Source organism: Opisthocomus hoazin, chromosome 8 (assembly GCF_030867145.1).
Source record: "Opisthocomus hoazin isolate bOpiHoa1 chromosome 8, bOpiHoa1.hap1, whole genome shotgun sequence".
Lineage (NCBI taxonomy): Eukaryota > Metazoa > Chordata > Aves > Opisthocomiformes > Opisthocomidae > Opisthocomus > Opisthocomus hoazin.
The window spans coordinates 63776171-63798883 of NC_134421.1; the positions used below are offsets into that span (position 1 = coordinate 63776171).

At 36.6% G+C, this 22713-nt stretch overlaps 1 protein-coding gene and 1 long non-coding RNA gene across 18 annotated transcripts in view; one reads left to right on the forward strand and one right to left on the reverse strand.

The window, feature by feature from the left end:
- The window catches only part of PCLO (piccolo presynaptic cytomatrix protein), a 400793-nt gene that overhangs the window by 29097 nt on the left and 348983 nt on the right, over positions 1 to 22713 (reverse strand). For all 8 annotated transcript variants that reach the window (XM_075428595.1, XM_075428596.1, XM_075428594.1 and 5 more), the window contains one exon: positions 21918 to 21985. In XM_075428595.1, coding sequence (XP_075284710.1) covers positions 21918 to 21985 — 68 coding nt within the window. The remainder of the gene's footprint in view (positions 1 to 21917; positions 21986 to 22713) is intronic.
- The window catches only part of LOC142362209 (uncharacterized), a 76207-nt gene that overhangs the window by 5511 nt on the left and 47983 nt on the right, over positions 1 to 22713 (forward strand). For 7 of the 10 annotated variants that reach the window (XR_012764807.1, XR_012764803.1, XR_012764802.1 and 4 more), the window contains exons 2-6: positions 1916 to 2036; positions 5876 to 5975; positions 12842 to 12908; positions 15127 to 15540; positions 22229 to 22442. This is a non-coding gene — a long non-coding RNA (uncharacterized LOC142362209). Of the gene's footprint in view, positions 1 to 1915; positions 2037 to 5875; positions 5976 to 12353; positions 12421 to 12841; positions 12909 to 15126; positions 15541 to 16901; positions 16972 to 17934; positions 18032 to 22228; positions 22443 to 22713 lie in introns of all 10 variants that reach the window. The other 3 variants (XR_012764808.1, XR_012764810.1, XR_012764809.1) reach the window with 3 other exon arrangements.

Sequence of the window (22713 nt, forward strand, 5' to 3'; positions counted from 1 at the left end):
TAAACTAGTTGGCAGAAATGATCCTACTAACTGCCACCTCACCACCCCACCCCCCCCCCAACATACTGATTTTGTGTTAGTCACCGAACTTGATTCAGCACATGCTTTATGCCACCATGAGGGAAGAAATGAGTCTGAGGGAAGGAAAGAATGGCATTTTTCAGCAACAATGCTGATTTATAACAAAGTGTGCTTTATGAAGCAGCTGTAGACTGGTAAAATAATTCAGAGATGAAAGGACTGCCGGAGGTCTGTAGTCCAAACCCACATTCACAGTGGGGTTAACTTCCAAATTAGAATAGACTGCACAGAGTTTGCTGAGGTTTGAAAAATCTCTAAGTGAGGCACCACAGCCTCTCTGGGCAATCCTGCCCAGTGTTCAGATACAGTCATGGTGATTTTTTTTTCAGTTTTCCTTATATTCAGTTGGAGTTTTTCTTACTTCATCTTGCGAATGTTGTCTATTTCCCTTTTTTTGCTGTGGAGCTCTGAGAAAAGTCTGGCTCCATCTTCTCTATACTATTCTGTAAGGTAGTTAGTTACCCATACACTAACTCATTTCCTGAGCTTCAAAGAAACTCCCAGCCTCTCCTCAGTGACACTTGCACTGGCCCTTAACCATCTTATCGGCACTCTGTTGGAGTCTCCGCAGTATCTCCAGAGGCCCCAAACCAGACATACTGTTCTGGATGTGGCCACACACTTACCCAGTGGAAGGGAATAACCCCTTCCTATCACCTGCTGCCTACACAGTTACTTTTGCAGTCACGTATGCAGCAACAATAATCACAAAGCCATTTTCCAAATTAATACTGTTTAAAGAAAAGTTGTTGGTGTCATTATGCCAGCAACTTTCTCAGAGAAAATCTTATTTGAAGAGTGCTTTAAAGAAGTTTCGTTGAGCAGAACTACGTGGAAAACACATGTTTTGAGATAAGAGCATGTAAGAACCGATTCTCTGTAAGAAAAAGACATTTTCTCCAATGCCAGCACTTTCAAAATTGCTTTGGGCATCAATTGTATGTCTGTAGTTTTAGTCATTTTAAAGAAGTCTAAAGAATATGGAATCTGCTTTGTGGTCCCTGCATTATTCTCCAACCATTTGAAAACAAATAGTGGCACAAAAATCTCTTTTCATAGACCATCCATTTTACTGTCAAAAATACAGAAAAGCTGCCTCAGGAAAAGAGCTTTAAATATAGCTGTGGTGCTATCAACAAGTTAGCGCTCCTGCATGAAAGCAAGTCCAGTTGCTTATTCAAGCTTTTGCTGCAGGAGATAGAAATCAGTAGTGCTGCAGCAGGAATGTTAGCCCAGTTCTTCATTGCTTAGTCTTGCTGCGGGGAGCTGCAGAGATGAGATGCGTACGTCTTTCTGACTGACCATGTATGGTTGGGTTTGCTCTTTATAAATGGCAGGCTGGTTGCTATTCCCAAGGGGCTTCTAAAGCTGGGAATGTGCATGAAGCGATTGGACTAAGCTGAATATGAGGAATTTATATAAAGATATCTTGGCAGTTCTTAGGAGTGAGCACGTTTGCTTCTGTCTCTTTGGCCCAACTGTTACACTGAACTCAAAGAGGAAATGTAACAGTCTTGACCATTTTTTGTCAGCTGCATATGAGAGTTGTGATTGTGGCACAGGCTGTAAGCCTGTGTATAACAGTCCACTGAGAGCTGCTCAGAGTTCAAGGATATTCAATTCCTTGTTACTATTCCCTAGGAAAGTCTAAATAATCAAATTTACTCTTTTCTTCACCATTGTTTTGATAGACATGCCTGGTTTCCCTGTTGGCTGCTCACTCCCCAAGATCTTTAGGGCTGTGCTTCCAAACAGGCCCATGGTGTGGATTAGAAGGATTGTTTTATACCCTCTGACTAGTTACTGTATCAACTTTGTCCCTTTTTCTTCCTAGATTCATCTTTGATCCTTTAATGGCTCCCAGAGTTCTTTATCTTCCAACTTCCCAGCTGGTGGAGGCAACCCTGCTAGGATCCTTGTCTTTCATTAACAGTTAACTAAATGTCTAAATACTGGTGAGTTTTGAACCCAGATGAAATCACTGAAGTACGACAGTGGATTTCTCTGAACTGTTGAGGGTATTTCCATGTCCGTCCCAAGCCCTAACTCTAAAATTGTATGGGACCATGTTTGAAATTGGAGACAGGTATTGCCATCTTGTTATATATCACATTACCTAGTTGTGACAAAAATATTTGGGACCTTGTGTAAAAAAAAAGGGAGTTACTGATTATTGTGGTTTAATTTAATTTATTTATGTTTTCTGTTGTTTTTTTTCCCAAGATTATAATGGAGATTATGACTATGTGTTCTTTTTGTGGTGAGTTATAGTGAAGTAAACAGTGATAGAACCGTTATCTCCAGAGAAGTACAGAATTAGGAGAAAAGTGTATCTGGTCTCTTCAGGCAGCTCAGGGCCTCTTGCCATGGTTTCTTCAGGTTAACAAGGGAGACTGCTTTCTGCTAGTGTGTTCTGAGGGTAATATACTTTCAGCAAATACAAGGTACCAACTCTTCTAAGAGACAAAACCAATCAAGAGGCAATCGGTAGCTCCAGGTACAGTGTGAATCCCGAGTGTTCCTAGTTCTCTTCTTTCCAGTGAACTTTGTGTCAGTCATTGAGTCTGTAGAAGATTTCTGTCTATACCATCTCTACAGTGTTGTGTTTTTTTTTTCACTCTTCCCAGTGAGATTTGAAAGGCAGAGAAAAGAGGCGATACATGTGGGGCTTTCCTCAAGTAGAACCAAAAGAAAAACTTATTTTATTGTTAAATTGATAACTAATTCTGGCAGAATTCCTGTTGTATTGTGAAAAAAAAATTGAACTTGTTAGTGACATTGAATTTGCCTAACTGAAAGTGTTAAGTTACATAAATGCAATGAAAACAGAAACAGTATTTGTAACCTAAAGATGCACAAAAATGGTCCTTAGTTTAGATTTGTGACCTGTTTCAGTTTTCATCTTTAATGAAATAAACTTGATCTCTGTTATCCTTTTCTATGTCTGTGATTTGAAGACGGTAATGTTCTATCGGAGTAAATTGTTAACCCAAAATTTCTCCCCTATTCCATTTTTCACATCCTAATTAGAGCCTTTTCTAACAAAAAAAAAAAAAAAAACACAAAACAAAACAAACCAAACTGACACCATCTTGTGCTTCTTTTTAGTGTAAGATAATTATGGAACTTAACACTCCAAATGGCAATTACACTTGCTGTTGAGCACAGCAGCCGTTTTAGAACTGCAGACCAAATCAAACTAGCATTTTTGTCAAATAAAGTTAAATGTGCTTAAAAGTTACTTCTTCATGCATCTAGAATAACATTTTATAGTGACTGTCACCTAACGTCTGTTGGAGATAGACCCTGCTGCTAGGATTCATCTGCCAGAACATTGATGTCTATATCTGAGCTAGATGTCAGGCTCCTCTTACAGCAAAAGGAGAGCTATTGCTCTTCTAGAATGTGGTTTGTCTTATTTGCAGATAGATCTCTAAACTAGGTCAGATGAATTGTATCTTTGAAATGGTTATTTCTTTCCACTGATTGCAGAAGTTTTAATTAAGTGGCTGGCCCTCCTCTCACTCCCCTGATAAAATTTCTCATTGCATTACATATTTCAGAGGTCCCAGCTGTAGAAAGTTATTAAATTAGATTTTTTTTATATAGTAGACAAGACTCTAGGTTGTAATTAGACAATCAACATAGAAATAGAATGACTGAAATAAAACCTTTACTGTTCACAGAAATTCCTAGATTACTTAAGCAGGTCCTGTTTGCAAATTTTAAAGTATCAGAATTCTCCTTATTCTCCATTTAAGATTCAAAAGATATTGCCAATTAAATCACTAATCATTAAATTATTGTAAGTGTATTTAAATAAAGAAGACCATTAAACTAGTAGAACACATGAAAGTGAACTGTAAAACTGAATGAGATTAATAGGACTCATTGCCTTTCTGTGTGAGAGCCAGTATGAAACACAGCTCTCATCTTTTTTGCTATCCGTTGCAGTCACAATGATGTTTATTTTACAGATTATAAAAGCTCATGAAGGAAAAGTGATATTTTGAATAATGGAGAATCCCACAGGCAGAGATGCAGCATTTCATTCAAAACTGAGGGTTTCCAAGCATGTTTTAGAACTATTATTAGAATGTGATATATGTGAGTGTCCATATATGTGTATGATTCAATCATTTATACAGGTACAAACATATGTGTATATACAAGTGCACATGTGTATGCAAACATGTGCATTTGTACAAGTGTATGCATATATATCATTGCAGTTGACCTAATTGCAGAAATCGGTGTATATTAAACCTATCTTGACTCCTCACAAAGTATTAGCTTGTTGAATTAATCAACACTAAATCCTTGGACTCAAATTTAAGTTTATGAAGTTGTAGCTACTTAAATTAACTCCAAAGTGCTGACTCCTCTTTTGCTCCTACGAGGTAGTACTGTACAGATTTTCCACTTCAAATTGTTAGTGAATCTTACCTTCTATTTCACAATCTAACTGCAATTTAAAAAAAAACCAAAAAAAACCCCAAAAAACCCAAAACTACACTGACGTCAGTACAGAAACCCAGCTTAGCGAGCAAAAAAAAATTACATGGTTTGGATATTTATCTGAGGACAAGACAGATTACCTGAATTCCAACAAGACTGTGCTGCAGGATTCCTTAAATTTGTATAAGCAAGTTTCTGAAATAAAGTACTGCTTATTTAAAGTAAATACAGTACAGGGAATCAATCCAGTGAAAACCTGGGAAGTTAAAGATCATAGGTGGAGTACACCATCACACTAAATTGTAGAGTAAAAGTTGCACAGTCTGAGCTCAGGGTTGCTCAGAGGACAGACGTCCCACCTTCAGGGATCATTTGCAGCACTTCAGTGCTCAGTCAGCTAAATGCTTTAATCCTAGTTTTTCTGCACTCTCCGACACTGCACCTGTGTTGTTCACAGTACTTCAAAGTTGCTTTTTGTGTGATGCCTCTTCTCTTGTGCCGATCTTAGGCTGACAAAATGTCAGTGACTTTCATGGAATATGTCCTGGTCTAAACTGTTACACAGTATTAATCTAGCCTACTAGAGATGACCCACAGAATTCCCTTCCAACCCCTACCATTCTGTGATTCTGTGATTCTGTGATTCTGTGTTCTCTTTGACTGTGTATGTCATTAAGTATGTCATGGCCACGTATACACCTTCGATACTTTATACAGCAGTGAAGAAATGTTTCCTATACAATGCAATGAAATATATTAGAACAATTTATTGCAGAACTCAAAGGGCATTATGGGGAATACTGACTTGCAGTGGCAAAACTACCATTAATTCACTGGAGGCAGTCTCTCCCATAATAAGCGTTATTTGAATTCTAAAACTGTATGAAAGGTTGAGTTTAACACCATTTTATGAATGAATATATATAAATATAGAGAAGTTAAGTTATTCAATTCAGCTTATATGGTGAGTGAAAAAAAAATCTTTAAAAAAATCAGATTCCTGATTGTCTGCAATGTGACTTGAAAATATCTCTAAAATTGAGAGCTTTAAATATATGTTTTATGGTGAATATATAAAAATCAGCAGACTACATCTTCTTAGAGATCAATTCAGTTCACATAAAAAGAACAACCTAGGATGAGAAAAAAATGTAGGGAAAAGATTACGTGGGAAGAATTACTAAAATGCTGTGGGACTTCCTTGTGTATCTTCATTTATTTCTTCCTCAATAGGACCGAAAAGACTCTTTATTAGAGATTTTCCCTCAGTGCAGTGTGGTAGAAAGAGATTAAATGTTCATCATTGTTCATGTATGTCTTGTTTCATTTCTTGTAGAATATGACAGGTGACATATTTATCTCCTTTATTTCGTGTGACCCAGGCACAAAGGGGTTTTCTCACCGCACTGATCACAGCGTGAGAATATGAAAAAGAGGTGTGTATATTATTATTTTTTTAATCTATAGCAATTTTAAAGATCAATAGAAAACTAGGTTCTCAGATCATACAAGTGGCAAACTAAGTCCTTGGGGTTATACTTACGTGTTTGCTAATTATCTCTTATTGTGTCTACAGAGCACTAATCTGGTGCAATAGGAATCAGTAGTCCAAAACAATTGGTTCTGAGGCACCTATGTCTATATTGGATAAGGTTGACAACTTTTACGTGAAACTGGAATTACTCTGAACTGTGATACAAATGTTCCTTTTCTGCATGTGGTCCAGTTCTGTCCAAAGGACTCGTCATTGGTTATGACATACACAGGGACAGAAGCACATTTAGTGCTCACCTGGACCAGAGCTTCCAGCTTAGTTTTCCTCAAAAGGAAGCAAATTTGGATGTATCACCAAAAAAAGCAAATCAACAAAATGTCAAGCAAGCTAAAATCAAAAAATTTATTCTAAAGCTGTGTTACTGCTCTAAATCGTAACGATAAGGTAGATGCAGCCTGCATGAACATAATGATGTCAGAGCAATTATTTTCGGAAGCAATGTAAAGCAGGGAAGCACTTGCTTTTAGACTGTGGGTCTCAGTCACTGCTGCATTTCTTGGCAGGGCCATGATCAGCTTGTTTAGTGGGGTGTTTTCTGTGATCCCTGAGATTTGTTTTTCCAGAGTAATTCTGCTTGGAGAATTTTTTCTCTGTATTTTCCCTGATATCTTGTGACTAGGTTAATTTGAAGATTTTTGCCTGCTCATAAAAAGGTTAGATTTGATGCAAGGTAGACTGGACAATTAGGGATTTTGATCCGTGCATGTAAACTGTCTACAGTTCTTGTGAGACTACACATGATTGATTGTCTATTGAGGATTTCACAGTCACACTGAATTGATACTAAAGTTGAAATATTTATCTGTCTCAAGAGAAACAGAGATGGATGGAGATTTTTGGCTTACATTTGTCTACAGGTGGATAAATAGATGAGTGCTCTTAGGAAGAGGAGTACACAAGGTATATAGTACCTCTAAAAATTTCCAGGGGGATAGCAGAGGGGCTGACCATCAGCAGTCTCTCCTCCAAATCCCATTTCAGGCAGAGGCCAACAGCACTTCAGTGATGCATGTCTCAGCTGTATGTTAATGCAATGAGTTGAATGCCATTTCAAATATTCATCTGAGATTGTGAAGATAATAGTTAAGATGGACAGATGGAAGGACAGAATGCACGCAGTGTGCATTATCTACATTTTTCCAGACAGAGCATTGTCTTCGGAGAGTAACTCCACTGTCGTTACAAAATGATGCAGAAAACTTGAAGTTCCTCTGCTAACATGAAAAGTAACTTGCTACCATCAGAAAAGGTACTTACACAAGGTTCCCCAACCAGTATTCTCAAAGCATTTCAGGCAGTTGAGAATGTACTGCAACCCTAAATTTGTAATGGAAAACTACATTATAAAGATCAGCTTATTAATTCAAATGGTTCATTAAGAAACTAATGAAAAAGAATGTCAACTTTATGTATCCTTTCCTAAGTTTTTATTAATTTTTTTAAAATTTAAAATTTAAAATTTCATCAGAACCTGTAATCTTTTGAAGAAATCTGTTCTGAGAAATTTGTTGACATTGGCCTTTATTGTGAAAAAATCTGCTATTATGTAATTAGGATTATTCAGGTAAAAATAACCTTGTGGATTAATTAATAAAATGCATCCAAAAAGACCTGACATCCTCCTGTTTAATTTACAATCATAACATAGTATCAATAAGAAAGAATTTTCTTCTCAGAATTCTAGCAGATGTCAAAATAATTATTTCTTTTGGTCTACAATTTAAATATAACTCTATATATTCAGTTTATTCCAGAGAGGTACAGGGAAGAAAGAAGGTGTTTGAGGTTTCTCTGTGTGTGTGTGTCCCCTTTCTCCCAGGATTTGCATCACTTCCTATTGTACCTATTCTTCAAGCTGTCATGAATTTATAATGTTTAGCCAGATTTGAGCAGAAAAAATTGCTTGAAACAAATTACTCAGCTTTGTTCAACAGGAAAACTGCAATATTTAATTTCTGAACTTGATTCAGAACAAGTAACCTAAGGGCAGTACATGCTGCCAATAGAGAGGACTGATTCGTCATACTATACTTGTATGCAACTGTGATTTCAGTGCAGTCTTTCCCTTACATTATGACAAGGCAGACATCCAAAATGATGAGAAATGGGGAGTCTATGGCCTCTTTACTTTTCCTCCTTCTCAGTAAAATTGTACCTGCGTACAACCAGTTAGATTCCACAAGCCATTTTCAAGAGGCTGGGAAAAAAATCATGGTGTACAATGACATATTAGTTACTGGGCTTTGTTCAGTGAATGCCAAGGTTGTGTTAGCAAGATGGGCTTTGTCTTACTCATATTGGTGCTTTCCTGTTTTCTGACGGAAAGCAATATGTTTTCACATTGTTTCCACTACTGAAGGTAAATTGGAATAATCTGTTTCTCCTCGTATAGGATTCTTGCAAGTATCCCAAATAAAAACAGAATATTAATCCTTATTTTATATAATTCCAAAAGAGCATGCTCAAGCCATTTTCTGAAGGCAAGATGAGACTCTTCAATGTCTCATTCTGTTTGTATAATTTTGAAAATCTGGAGTAGCTCCTATAATCAATGGAACAACACCTAGGCAAGGCATTGTCGATAAGGAGAGGTGAAGAGCAGCTCCCAGGATCTGCTTCCCAAATTCTGTTTCTCTTTTGGTGTAAAAGTTGGTTTTGGACATAAAATGGTCATCAACAAGAAAAAAAAATTCTTTCATTAATTTTGTTTCATTTTCTTTCTAATAGTGTTGAGATTCCTGTTTTTGGACAAGCCAGCTTTCATGTACAAATTTGTCATGGATTTAACCTATTGTTACATTGGATATTTTCCAAATTATAACAAGCTGTAGTATAATTTTACAGGAACATGGGTAATTCTGCTTTACAGGAATTTTTGAAAAGGAAGCACAGAGTACGAAGAAAAATACTCATTGTGGATATTGTGTAGATTTAACTTTTTCAAATATGGAAAACAGTGTGAAAAGTGTGTCAGTGTAGAGTCAGAGACTTTACATACTGTTTTAAAAACTAAAGAAAACACCGATAGCCTTAAAAACAACATGTAAACAATGAGTTAAGGTGTCTATGTTTTTTGCTCTCTAATGTCCAGAGACAAGAGGGAAAGCCTCCCTTTTCTCTGCCTTACTTCTCAAGAAACAAGGAACTCCTAAGATGATCAGACTAGTCAGAAGGGCATAGTTTATAAAAAAAGTCAAATAACTTCATTCTGAACAGTGAGAATCCAATTCCTTCAAAATTGTAAGAGTATTCCATGAATACGAATAGGTTTTTAAAAAGCTAAACACTCTGTCAGGTGCAGCCAAGGAGATCAGGAGGCTGGTGAATAAATGTTATAGATATTAGATGAGCAGCAGGAGGAAACAGTAAGAATTCACAGCATACTCAGCAGGCTTTGATGCAAGTTACATATGGGGCTTTTTCTAGCAAATCACACAAACTAATTATTGTAGGCAGTATGTTACCAGAATTCTGGAAAATATGTGAACTTCTAGGTACTGCAGCTGTGTGAAACATGAAGGCAGATGTATGTATTAGATGTCTGACCCAGCTAATCTTCAGAATCTTTGTGTATTTTTCCAAGGCATGGAAATTCAGTCACATTATGTTCTTACCACATCACAATCAGATTGCAAAGCCAATGTGGCAGACAAAAAAAATCTGAAAAGAAAGCTTAAAAAAGAAAATGCAACAAAAAGAAAGCATACCAAAGGGTGTTTCAGAAAGGAAAGACCTACCTATGCAATGAAAGGCATCAACACACATGCAAAGCCAGGGACCATTTGGTAGAACTAGTCTAATCTGCTGGCAGCCATTTGCAATTTAGATCTGCAAACCAAAAGGCATGTTGTAAATTTTCCTTATAAGCTTTTAGTTCCTAACAGATACTGGAAAAGGACTGGCACTCCAGGTAGCTGACTGTGAAGGGAATCCTGAATACTGTCTTGGCTGCAGAGGCAAATCAGGTTTATGCTTATAAACACTGGGATCTGGGATCATTTAAGACGGGCTAATGAAACAGAAGTGTCTGGCCAGGAATGGCAGATGTGGTGAAGAATCTGTGGGATACCCATGACTTTGTTGAGCAGTAATTGAACGGAGGCAGAGAAATACTTTAGAGTATATAAAAAAGCAGGATACACCTATGTTTAAGCCCCTGAATCCCTTTGTAGTTAAAGATATATAAACTGCATCCTACTCCACACACACAGTACCTCACCTTCTGCCACTAGATTTAACTAGTCTTCTGTCCCTTTGATTCCATCTCTGTCATAGCCTAGTAGTATCAGAATAAATAATATACAAAAGGGAGGAGCAGCATATAACAGTCTGAAGTAATTACAAATGCCTATACTGGACAAACTGTCAGGAATTTTGAAGAGAAATACACACACTGAAGATTTTCCTGAACAGACAAATCATTATTCACATACTGTTGCAACAGATATCATATTTTACTAAAGCTGTAAGTCTGTAAGAGTAGTATTATAGGATGAAATGAGCATAAAGCATTATGAAAAGCATGTTAATCTGAAAATAAAATGGGGACAAAGTACAAGGTTCTAATTACAGATACAAAAGCAGACTCTACCATAAGAATCAGAAGTATCTAGGCAATTTCATTGTAAGAAAGACATATATTCATTCTAACGCACTGATTTTCAAAATCTTCTGTCTTGAAACACAACCTACAGGCCAGTAATTCTGAGCAGTCTCACATCCTGATGTAAACTTCAGTTGGTTTAATTTTAGCTTGCCATGTAATCCCACCTGGGAATGCTCTAGGTCCATCTCCTTTCAAAAAGCATTCCAAGATAGCTGTTTGAACATCAATCTAAAAAAAGGGTTTGTACTACAAGACCATGTGAGGGGAGATAAAAAAACCCTCTTTTCTGAATCCTCAACACAATAGTTCAATTTCTAAGCAAGTTAGAAGTTATGTAACAAAAGATGTTAAATAATTTTCCAAACCGTATATACATAATACAATACCAGCTCCTTTTATATGAGCTACAAATACTAAAGAGTTACAAAGGACTGTTAAGTATAGAATCAGTTTATGACAATGCTATTTTTTTTGATATTTCAGATAAATACGAGTGGAACTCTAATACAGAACTGTTTGGTAGAAGCAGCTGTGTTATCATTTGTAGGCAAGGTCAGAAAAGTTTTTATAAGAAACGCTTAACAAAATGTGCTATGTATTTGAGGGGAAGAGCTTGGATTTTGGATTCTTATTTCTCTCCTTGTGTATTAATTTCAGCGAGCAAGATTAGGCTAAAAGTTAGGAAAAAGTTTTTAGTGTCAAGGATAATCAAGCTCTAGAACACACTGCCTAATGAAGCTATAAAGTTTCTGTCATTACTAAGAAATTTTTGGTGCAGATTAATAGAAACATTTTAGGAAAAATATTGTGTTTTGAAGCAATGGGAAGACCTCTTGAAGTCCCCTCAACCCCATTCCTGCTACATAATAGCTCACATACATTTGAGCACTGAGCATTATTGATCTTAAAGCAGATCTGTTTTACTTACTTTTTTTCCTGGAGTATGCACAATATTCCAGGTCCTAATCACACTGCTAAATGGAGGAGATCACCTGAATTATCCAGAAAGATGACATTTAAAACTGCTGCTCAGTATCTCCTAGTTTCATTTTCATCACAGAGGGGAAATTATTTAGGATTTACCAATTCATGTTTTGACATGACTTTTGCTGATTCTAAATGAACACTGATCATGAAAAGTGACTCTATTTCAAAGTTGTTTCACATTACTCACTAGGTGAAGTAGCCCTTCTTAAGACTTACACCAGATAAGGCTCAGGTCCAGTAATCATACATTGCAGCATCTTCACCTTTACTCCATTTTTCGTGGGGGGATCCCCCTGTTTGCTTTCCAGTGTTGAAGGTCTTCATTATTATCCAGTATTAGTACTAAATGTGCCAGTTGGTATTAAATCAGATTTCCTTCAGAACTACATAATACTTCATTTTTCTAAAGACTTAGATTACAGAATTCTGCCAGAACTCCTCCCCGCCCCCCCCCTGAAATGAAACCATGTATCTTTGTCAGATTTTTGATGGAATTAGGAGTACTCCTGTTCCCACCCCACACCCTCTGACTCCATTACATCTCCAAGCAGTCACCAGAAGCAACCTGCTGAAAGTCCCAAGCAGCTTAATGTTAGTGGAGATGTTTTTAAGAGCTAGGCAAATAAAAGTGATTAAGAACCTCAGGCAAGTGTATTTTCTTTCCAGGTGATTACCGAAGCTTCATATCAAAGGGTGATGTTTTGTCTTCAAGATCAAACACACTTGCTTTCAGGTTTTTCTGTTTTTCTTTTTGCTTGTTTGTCTTCTCAATATCTGTTAGTTTTCTGCAGATGTCATGGGAAAAGCAGATTTTTCTTTAGTGAAATTTTAAAGAAAAAAACACCTTTTTCAGAATCTTCTTGCCACGTGATTTAATGGCTAATAACCATCCATTCCTGGTACTTACAAGAGTGGCATAAGCTGTTGGCCAGCCACTAATTAATCACAGTCAGGTTCCCTGGATTACTTATTTCTCTTTTAATGACACTTTACAATAACAACTCAGTAACAGAATTATTTGTAACTGTGTAAAGCAATGTTGTTTGTGATGTGGATACAAGAATACAGAAGATAATCTTTCCCTTTTTTCCTCTATGTTTCTATCTCTGGCTGCAGTCTTTATGCTTATTTAAATTCTTTCTGCTTCTTTTTAGGAAAACCAGCTGGATTAAACTGGCAAATACCTCAGGAAGGCAGAAACAATTATTACTGGAGAGCCAGGTGGGCAAATCAGAGTGCTGGGCCAATCAGGAATAGATAAAAGACATGTTTCTCATAGTTCAAAGAGGAAGCTGAGAATTCTTAGGTTTACAACACTGCTGTTGTTTATTTTGAATCCCTTCTTTAAATTAGTGTGGTATTTTGGTATTAGTAGTATGGCTACTCCTAGCTTGAGGGAGCACGTATAAAATATTATAGGTAGGTTAAGCACCCCTTGTGACAGAAAGCATGTCTGACCTTTTCAAGGTTTGAAATTAAAATTTGCATTCCCATAAATAAAGGAGGTGCAGTATGAGGGGATCAATGTGTGACAGACTAGCTACAAGTTATTTCATTACTTATTTTGTATTCCCTTGTGTCCCTTTCTCCCTCTGTACTGAAGCATCTACTCATGCGAGAAATCACCCTTGCGGTATTTTCTGCTTTAAATTTTGTTGACATTGATTAATCTTTTGCTGTCAAGAGTACTAGAGTACCTTTGGTAGAATCTGATGGCAGAAAGCAAGGTTGTGATTTTGTATTAAAGACAGTTTAAATAATGCCAGGTTGAATCATAACCTTTTTACTTACAGAGATAATAAAGAATTGTGGCAATGCCATATTCATTCATTTAGATCTCTTCCTGGACAAGAAACAGATTTTGGTCAGTAATATTATATTTCACTAACTGACCTCATCTACATGTAAATCAGAATCAGAATAAGACTGTAAAAGCAGATATTACAGCTGCTTAAAATGTGTTTTGGAAAAGAGATCACCAGGCTTCTACTGCTCTTTAGCAAAGACACAGAGCATGCAGCAATTTCTTTTACTGTGTACTACTGGACATGAACTCTAAAGCAAAAAAAACAATTCAACCACTGTTGAAGTCAGTGTTGGTAACATTTTGGAACAGCTGGATTTCTCTTTAAGTCCACAGATCAATACTCACTACAGTCAAATGAACAGTCACATACTTAATCAGTACAAGATTCTATGGATTCAAGAAAAATACTTCAAAGTCCAGACTTTTTTCAGGTTCTCTTATGTTGTAGTATATGCTAGGCTAAGGGTTCAATACTCCTGAGACATCTGAGTTATTGGGAAAGTAGTAAACAGCAAAGATAGTATTTGACATGTATACAAGAATAAAGTAGATGGTGCTCCCTATGGTTTTGAGATACCAGTCCAAAAAAGCCTTGAAAAGAATTGAATTAAGCCTTGGTGCAGAAACATGGCACTATCCCAAAATAATGTAAATGTTCCACTACTGTGAAAGAGGGTGGTTCTGACTTGGTCATTTATCGCTGATCTATATAGTGCTAGTGTGTTATGAATCAAGAATTATGTTGTAGGAGATAGGAACTTTGTATCTGTAAGACTAAGTTCAGTTTAACTAAATTTAAGAAAAATACAGTGCCACTGATGTGAAGGTGATCTGGAGACTACTCTTGCTAGTAACTCCTTAAGCATGTGAATTCCTAATTTGTTTGTCAGTTCATTCTCTTCCTGATACAAACATAGAAGTGAGTGGTTAAATCATATGTAATGATACTTTCAATTTTCCCTGGAAATAACCTTTCCAGACCCTTCCTACCCAATACTACACATATGACATTCTGATGTTACTTCAGCAACTGAAGCTCAATACAAAGATAAGAAAGTGGATTTTTTCTGGCAGAGTCACTGACTGTATCTATTCAAGACAAAATGCTGGGTGAAGTGAGACACGCATGCCTGAATTTCCTAGCCAAAGGTACAAAAGAAACGACCGTCAAAGGGTAAAAGTATTTCTACTTCTATAACTGCAAAATATCTTTGCCTGAATAGGCAACTGTTCCCAGAATATCACTCACACAGCACAGGAGTATTTGCAATTTATGTGTTGAATTCTGTAATAATACTTGTGACCTCTCTCATAACATAGAGTCATAGAAGAATGATTTGTGTTGGAAGGGACATCTAATGATCATCTAGTTCAATCCCCCCCACCCTGCTGTGGGAAGGGACATCTTTCACTAGATCGGGCTGCTCAAAGCCTCATCCAACCTGACCTTGAACTCTTCCAGGGATGGGGCATTGGAAGCTTCTCTGGGAAACCTGTTCCCTTGTCACACTCATTGTAAAACATTTCTTCCTTATGTCCAATCTAATTCTGCATTCTTTCAGTTTAAAACTGTTGGCTCTTGTCCTGTCACTACAGGCCCTGGTAAAAACTCTTTCTCCTTCTTTCCTGTAGGCCCCCTTTACATATTGGAAGGCTGCAATAATGTCTCACCGGAGCCTTCTTTTCTCCAGGATGAACAGCCCCAACTCTCTCAGCCTTTCCTCCTAGGAGTGGTGTTCCAGCCCTCTGAGCATTTTTGTGGCCTCCTCTGGCCCCACTTCAACAGGTCCAGGTCTTTCCTGTGCTGAGGGCTCCAGAGCTGGACGCAGGACTCCCGGGTGGGTCTTACCAGAGCGGAGCAGAGGGGCAGAATCCCCTCCCTCACCCTGTGACCACACTGCTGGGGACGCAGCCCAGGGTATGGTTGGCCTCCTGGGCTGCAAGCGCACACTGCTGGGTCATGTCCAGCTTTTCATTCACCGGTACCCCCAAGTCCTTCTCTGCAGGGCTGCTCTCAATCAACTCGTCACCCGTCTTTGAGTAATGGTAACATATATGAGCTTTGTCTAAATTCCCTCCTACTTAACTCATTTTTCCTGTTGTGTTGTGTTGTGTTGTGTTGTGTTGTGTTGTGTTGTGTTGTGTTCTCTTCTCCCCTCTTCTCTTCTCTTCTCTTCTTTAGTTTAGCCTTCTGGAGGAATTAATCTACTGTAATTTTTCTGATTACTCATGGACAAAAGCAACAAAGGCAGTTGGCTTAATCATTAGAAATGAATTGTTAGAGACTAGTAGAGAATTTCCTTCATACCAAAGGAAGTTAAGCATATATTTAGAACACCTAGGGGATTTAGACTCATCACATAGTCTATGATGAGACTTAGATATCTGCAGGGGCAAATTATAGCACATAAACTAGGTGCTAATATATTTTGTAACACTGGCTGGAAGTGGTGGCATACCAGTACCCACAGAGAGTGAGGATGTGGTCCCAAAATGCAGTGCTGCGGGGCTCTGGAGGTGCACCAGCAATCATTTGCTGCCTGTAACTGGCTGCTGTCACGACAATAACTGGTGTTTGTATATTTCACAGCAAGGTTGAATTTTGTTGTCTTAGCCCTCTGGTATCCAAGGGCTGCTGAGGTGGCAGAGTGGCACCTTTGCCTCTCTTCTTCCAAGATGGATATCCTCCAGCATGAGCCTCTCAAGACTTCCCCAGAATAGGAATTCTGCTAATTTTGGCACCAACCCACCAGAAAATCGTCTTCCTTCCATGAATTCATGCAAATCCCTCTTGTCCAAACCCAGAACAACTGTCTTAGAGTGTCTTTATCACTTTTTTTGCATTTTCAATACTAGGTTACAGTGCTTCTCTATTAAATACCAAAGAACTTATTTCAAACACTTAAAACAAGCGACTGGATGTTTTATTATCTGGTTTCCCTTATGTGCCTTCTTGGGGGAGGTATCTATAAATGTTGTAATGTTTGCTTCCTTTCTAATTTTTGCGTATGTTTAAGAACAGTTAAAGAGAAAAATACTCATGAGGGAAAAACAGCTAAATATGTTTTTCTGGTACTCATATTAGCTGACCTAAATTGAGGCTATGTTTCACAGCAGTTACCTTCTAATATCTTCAAAGATATAAATTAGACTTGATTATGAAAGAAGGAAAATCTCAGATGATCCCAAAGTTACACAAATTTAATTTTTATCCTGATCTCTTTCCTACATTGTTCTCAGTCTCAGCGTTTTCATTCCAAGTCACCATTGCTTGTTCAAGGGCAATAAAACTCACCTTAATTTTAATCTAGCAAGAAATTAAATTCTAATTATAACCTTCTGCATGGATGCTAAGCATCAAGTTTTAATCTGACCTCACAGTCTTCTTTTTTTATGAAATTATATAGGTAACTGCAAGAAAATGTTCTCATCTGCAGTAAAACCTGTATTTTCAGCCTGGCAGACCAAGACATTAAGGTACATACTTGTGCACAGGCAAACGCATTTGCAAATCTCAGTAACTATATTGTGATTAGCCCTCAATCATTTCCTTCTTCTGTCTTTTCTCTCCTCTCGCTTATAGTTTTCTGGTTGGAGGTCCAAAATTAAGATCACTTCTCTCTGAACATCCTTATAAGGGCTAATATAGTTCTAATATTTCAATCACTGGAGTTAAGGAAAAATCAAAATGTGAAATTTTTAAGGTGTGGAGATGCAGCAAGTGGATTTCAGTCCTCAGTGCCTGCTCAGTCACACCACTGTGAGTCCTTTGGCCTAGACAGAGTTACTCTAGCCTAACTAAACAGCCAGGAAAAGGAGAATGAATCTTTTTTCTGAGTTCTAATTACTATGAAGAATGTGGCAATGCTTAGTTGTTCCTGTCCTGTCAGTTTGTTTCATGCCTTGTGTTACGAGAGAGCTCTAAGCCACATTGCACTCCTGGGCATCCCTTCAAGAGAAAGTGTGATACAGTTTGAAAAAAAATTTGCTCCAGTGTTTATTCTGCACAGACACGATGGATGAAAAATTCACCGAGAATATTCATAAAGCTATAAAGGAAAATTTACAAGTCAAACAACTGCCAGTCACATAGCTAGCGAGATCATGCACCTTTCCTCCAAAATGTTATTAAAATGACCTCCTAGTCTGTTTTAAGGTTTGTGTGGTATTTCAGTCATTTTTCTCATAAATAAAGATTAGACCATCTCAATTAATGAAATACAATGTTAAATGATGAAACTTAAAACGGAATCCCTTAGTTTGTAATTGAAGATGATGAACTACAAAGCTCAAAAATTAAGAAAAAAAATCAGCATTTTCTGTCTTACGCTGCTCTGAATAGACTAAATGAAAATTGCAGTATTGTAAAATTTGCCTGTTAAAGCATGATGTTATCACAGAGTTTGTTTGTTTATTTGTTTGTTTTAATCTGTAACTCAGGCAAATACACAGCATGCAAAAACCAAAACTCTGGAAGAGCTCACTGAAGGTTGTGTAAACAGTGTGTATCACTAGTGTATCATCTTGCAGAAGTTCAGTAAGTATGTGTGTATCATCGGCTTTTGAAAGAGTACAAATCTTTTCCTTCTGCTCAGGTGTGCAAATAGATATATAGAGGCTTTACTAGAATATTCTGCAATTTTCTGTTCAGATTCAGTCATTTATACATGGAGAGACTTTCTTACTTACAGGACTTCATTCTAGCACCCTCAAAAAGGTGATGCTGAAAGGACCACTGGAAATGTCAGAAAGTAAGCCTCTGAGCCATGACAGAACTGTGTAGAGAAGTTTTTGGTATTCAGGACATGGACTGGATGAGAATTTTTTTTTTTTTACGTAAAAACCCCACTCTCTTGAAAGATGTGAGTATGGAGCAACTCTGTGCCTATACAAAGTTTGCAATTTTCTGGCTGAAAATCCTGACAATGATAAGTGCAAGCACGGAGAATGATAGAATTACTGTGAGTACTCATTCACTCCAAAAAGTACTGAATGAGTGAAGCCAAGCCATTCTTTCCTACATATCCATCTTTCCTAAAAAACACTTTGAGAAGAACCTCAATGTCTGTAAACCTAGAGTAATGACATTTTGCATGTATATAGCATCTTCAGAATGAGAAGATCCAAAATTTCCTTATAGTGAACTATTTCATTTAAAATGCTATATTTAACTATATATCTCTGTTCTACTAGAAATAACAGCAGCTTGAGACTACCTAGTAATTTCACACTTTTGAAATATACAAAAATAATTTTCTCCATACATTTCTTAATTTCAGTAGTTGGTAAGTGGATAATACCATCTGGAATCTATTGGCTGAGCAGTTTCATAAGGCAGATAGACCAGTCATGATCTACAACTGAATCAAAATAGTAGTCATGTGCTTTTAATTGTTAGTTTCAATCCTTACATGGAATGCAATTGACGTTTTTGTCTATAATGTCTGTAATATTCCACAGCATGTCATAAGAGATCTCTAAACAAAAGATATTGCACTTTCTGAAACGAATAGAGAAATTGGTTTGCATAACTCAATGAAGATCACAATATGTATCATAAGATTTACTGAACTTTAAAAAGATGAAGTATTTCATCTGCTCAGCACAGAATGTCCAGTGTAAGATAGCATGCAACAATGCATATCATAAAAATTGTAACACAGTGTCCAAGAACAAAACACTGAATTATTTTATATTACTAAGTACTAAGAAAATACAGAATATGACAGGATGATATGTTCAGAGAAACAAAAGATTATCATAGAAATACTCACAGTTGTTTGTATTGACCACTTGATTGTGTCAGCAAAGTAAATAGTGCTGTTTTCCAATATACACTTATAAATTAACTGATACATCTTAATAGCACAAAAACTGTTCCCAACAAAATCAGTAGCACATTTCTCAAGTGGGTAAACAATTACAAAAGGAGTATATTTTTCCCCAGTGATTCCACTTATGTACATGCCTGAATTTTGGTGTCATACCCTGTGAGCTAGATCTGAACCCTGTTGCTAAAGTTTTGATTCAGCTGCTTGAAAAACAGCTTGCTTTGCCATTTGAGAGTCCTACCTTGCTTTGTCTCCAGCTATTGGTCTTAAAGATCTTGTTCCTGTAAGTTCCTTGCCACATTTGCCAGGCCTGTGTGAATGGCTTGGGTGACAAACATTTCAAGTAGCAGTAGATCTTTATGTTTAATCAATTGAATTTATTCTGCATGGTTTTAGAGTAATCCACATGCTACTTTTCACAGAAGTTATCCATTATGAATATTTGAAAATGTATAAACAGTACTAATATTAAAAGCTTTCAGGTATAACACTAAATCCTTTTTTTTCAAATAAGAATACAAATGTTAGCTATGGGAGGTCTCTATAGATTAATGAAAAATAGAAATGAATATTTGCATCCAGCTAATTGCAGATTTCATCTGGCCCACAAGACAGATAAGTGAACTACAGAAAATATATAATTTGATCTTTAAGACTTTTTTCATTCGTCTATGAAAAGATTACCACAATAGTTCTACAATACTGAAGTAATTCTTTGTTAATCTCGAGTTCCTCTAAATCCTGAACTATTTTCCCGCAAGACAATTACATTTACATGCTGAAACTAAAATGATCTTGAATTGTTTTCCATCTTTTAGTTTAAAAATCATTTATCCTTTGAGATTGATGTGTCCCGTCTTAGTCAGCTAGAAATCAGACAGTAAAAACTAGGCTGGCTACCTCAGCTTCTCTCAAATGGAGAAACAAAACTTGGTAAGAACCACTTTTTATCACACTTGGAGTTGCAACTCTTAGAGTTCTCGAGTTCGGAGAGATGAATTGCATCATAAGTGAACATTAGAGAATCACAGCTCTGGAGTTACTTGCAGATTTTGAAGATAAGCAGAAAAATGCCTTTGGCTGGAAAAGCATTTTTAGTGACCAAAAGCTATATATACATCTTTTTGAATGCTTCAGAAGGTGTTTTTTTGGTTGAGTTTGTTTGTTTGGGGTTTTTTGAATAACACAAACATTAAACTAAAACATTTTGTATTTGTAGGTTCTGAAATTTATGATCCAAGACCCTAAGAAGCAAATTATGATGAACAAAATGATGAAAAGCTATTTGTTTACAATTGTCATTCTGTACAAAACACATCATGACAAAGTAAAAATGGAAAATTCCTGATTTCCCATTTTCATAGCACTATTTCTCCTTTAAAAAATAGTTTGTTTTTCAAATACTTAAAAATACCACTGAACAAATTGAAGTTTGACAAGTAGCTGAATTTGTATTTTTGTATTATGAGTACTACGTACTGAAAGATTTACTAGAATGTGCATACACAGTTAAGGATTCTTGCTTTGGATAAGACAGTTATACAGTTCTATCTTCAATTTCTAATTTGATTTCATCAAATCTGTGGAACATCAGACCATTTATACCTCAAATATAGCAACAGCAATTATTTCTCGACATATACACATGGCAGAAACCTGAAAATGTTGATTTTTTAAGGCTGAACTTAACATGAAGTTAACTTGAATGGCCTGTATGGATTTCAATTTGTGAATTAATTAAAACCTCAAAGCTGCATTGCAATGCATTAAAAAGATTAAAGTATTATTTTAATAATGAAATGAAGGTCATGATAATAAAGTTTTATATTTGAGGTCAACAGAAACATACTCTTGAAAGAAAATACCGTATATGCAAAGGGAAATGGAATTTTCCTAACATATCCTTCAGTACAAAACACTCTACATTTTCATACAGCTGTCCATTATTACACATGAAAGAGATAATCACATTGCTCATGACACTTTGACAGCCATTCTGTCAGGCTCTTTCCAGCTCCAGTATTACAGTGTGTCCTTCTTTGGCATCACCACATTCACACCGAAAAATTACCTCAGGATTTCCCAATCAGATAAGAGTTTCACTATAGTCTACATGCAGCAGTCAAGCTTGACTTTCAACTAATATTTTTATTTAAATTAATTTTTTATGTAGACACCAAAATTAATAAATGCTTTATGAAGTAAATACTCTGAAATGTTATAAAAATAGAGCTTCACAGCCATTGTATATTTTCTTCTGATATAATGGATATTGAGTCACTCCATACTTAATATTTTTTATTCCAATACCATGAAAAACAATGAATATTTAAAGATAGATAATATTCATTTCAATCTAACTATTTAATCACTTTAAACAAACAGGTAAGACACTGTTCTCATTTAAACTGAAGACTCATTACATTGGTTCTATGTGTAAAGGGCCCTTAAAGTAAATGAAAGTCAGGATCTTAACCTACAATACAAAGAGAGGGTATGCTAATCTTTCCTAGCATAACAAGTAAAAGAAATAAACATATTGGTTCTATAAACATGGGATACCTCTGTAGTGTTGTTTGTATTTCTTTTTACCTTCTGCATCGGTTAATCCTACTCCCGACTGCTTTACTGGTTCTTGTCCACTCTGGCTCATCTTCCCTCTGTTAAAAGATATTGTGGTAATTGTCAACAAGATCATAAAGAGGTGAGGTCCAAGAAAATGATACACCAAAGCCAGTGAGGCTTAGTTCTGTTCAAAAAGACAAACATCACAGGTATTTCTAAAAAACAAAAAACGTGGACGTGTGTGTATGTGTGTGTAATGTCAAGAAAATAAAACGGACAGTAGTTTTTTTCTATTGTTATTCGTGCAGATCACTTAAGAATATTATTTTTTTTCTTAGCTGGAGGCAACTACAATCGGGTCTTGCTAAGCCTGTACATTCTTATAGAGTGGGGCCACCAGCTGCTGTCTGCTACCTGCTCCCCATCAGCCCGGGCTTCCACAGCCATTCTACATATCTCCTCTCCTCACTTTATCCTCTTATGCTGAACAGTGAAATATATAATAAGGAGTCACAGGATTGATATCTGGTCTACAATACCACTACTTCAAAGGTAAGGCATGTTTGAGGTCATTATCTTCTTTTAATGGTTTACTTTATATTACCGTTTAGGTTTAGCATAAGAAAGAGTTCAGTTCTGAGACTTGCATTAATCTTAAAGTAAGGTGAGAGGAATAAATCCTGCTCTGGAAGTCCCTATCTTTCTCCACTGGATGTAGAAAGAACCTGGATTACAATCTAGATGTAGATTTTCAGGCAAGCAAAGGTAGATAAAATGTAGTCTATCTTTAAACATACTTGCTGTGAACTCTAAGGCATGATTA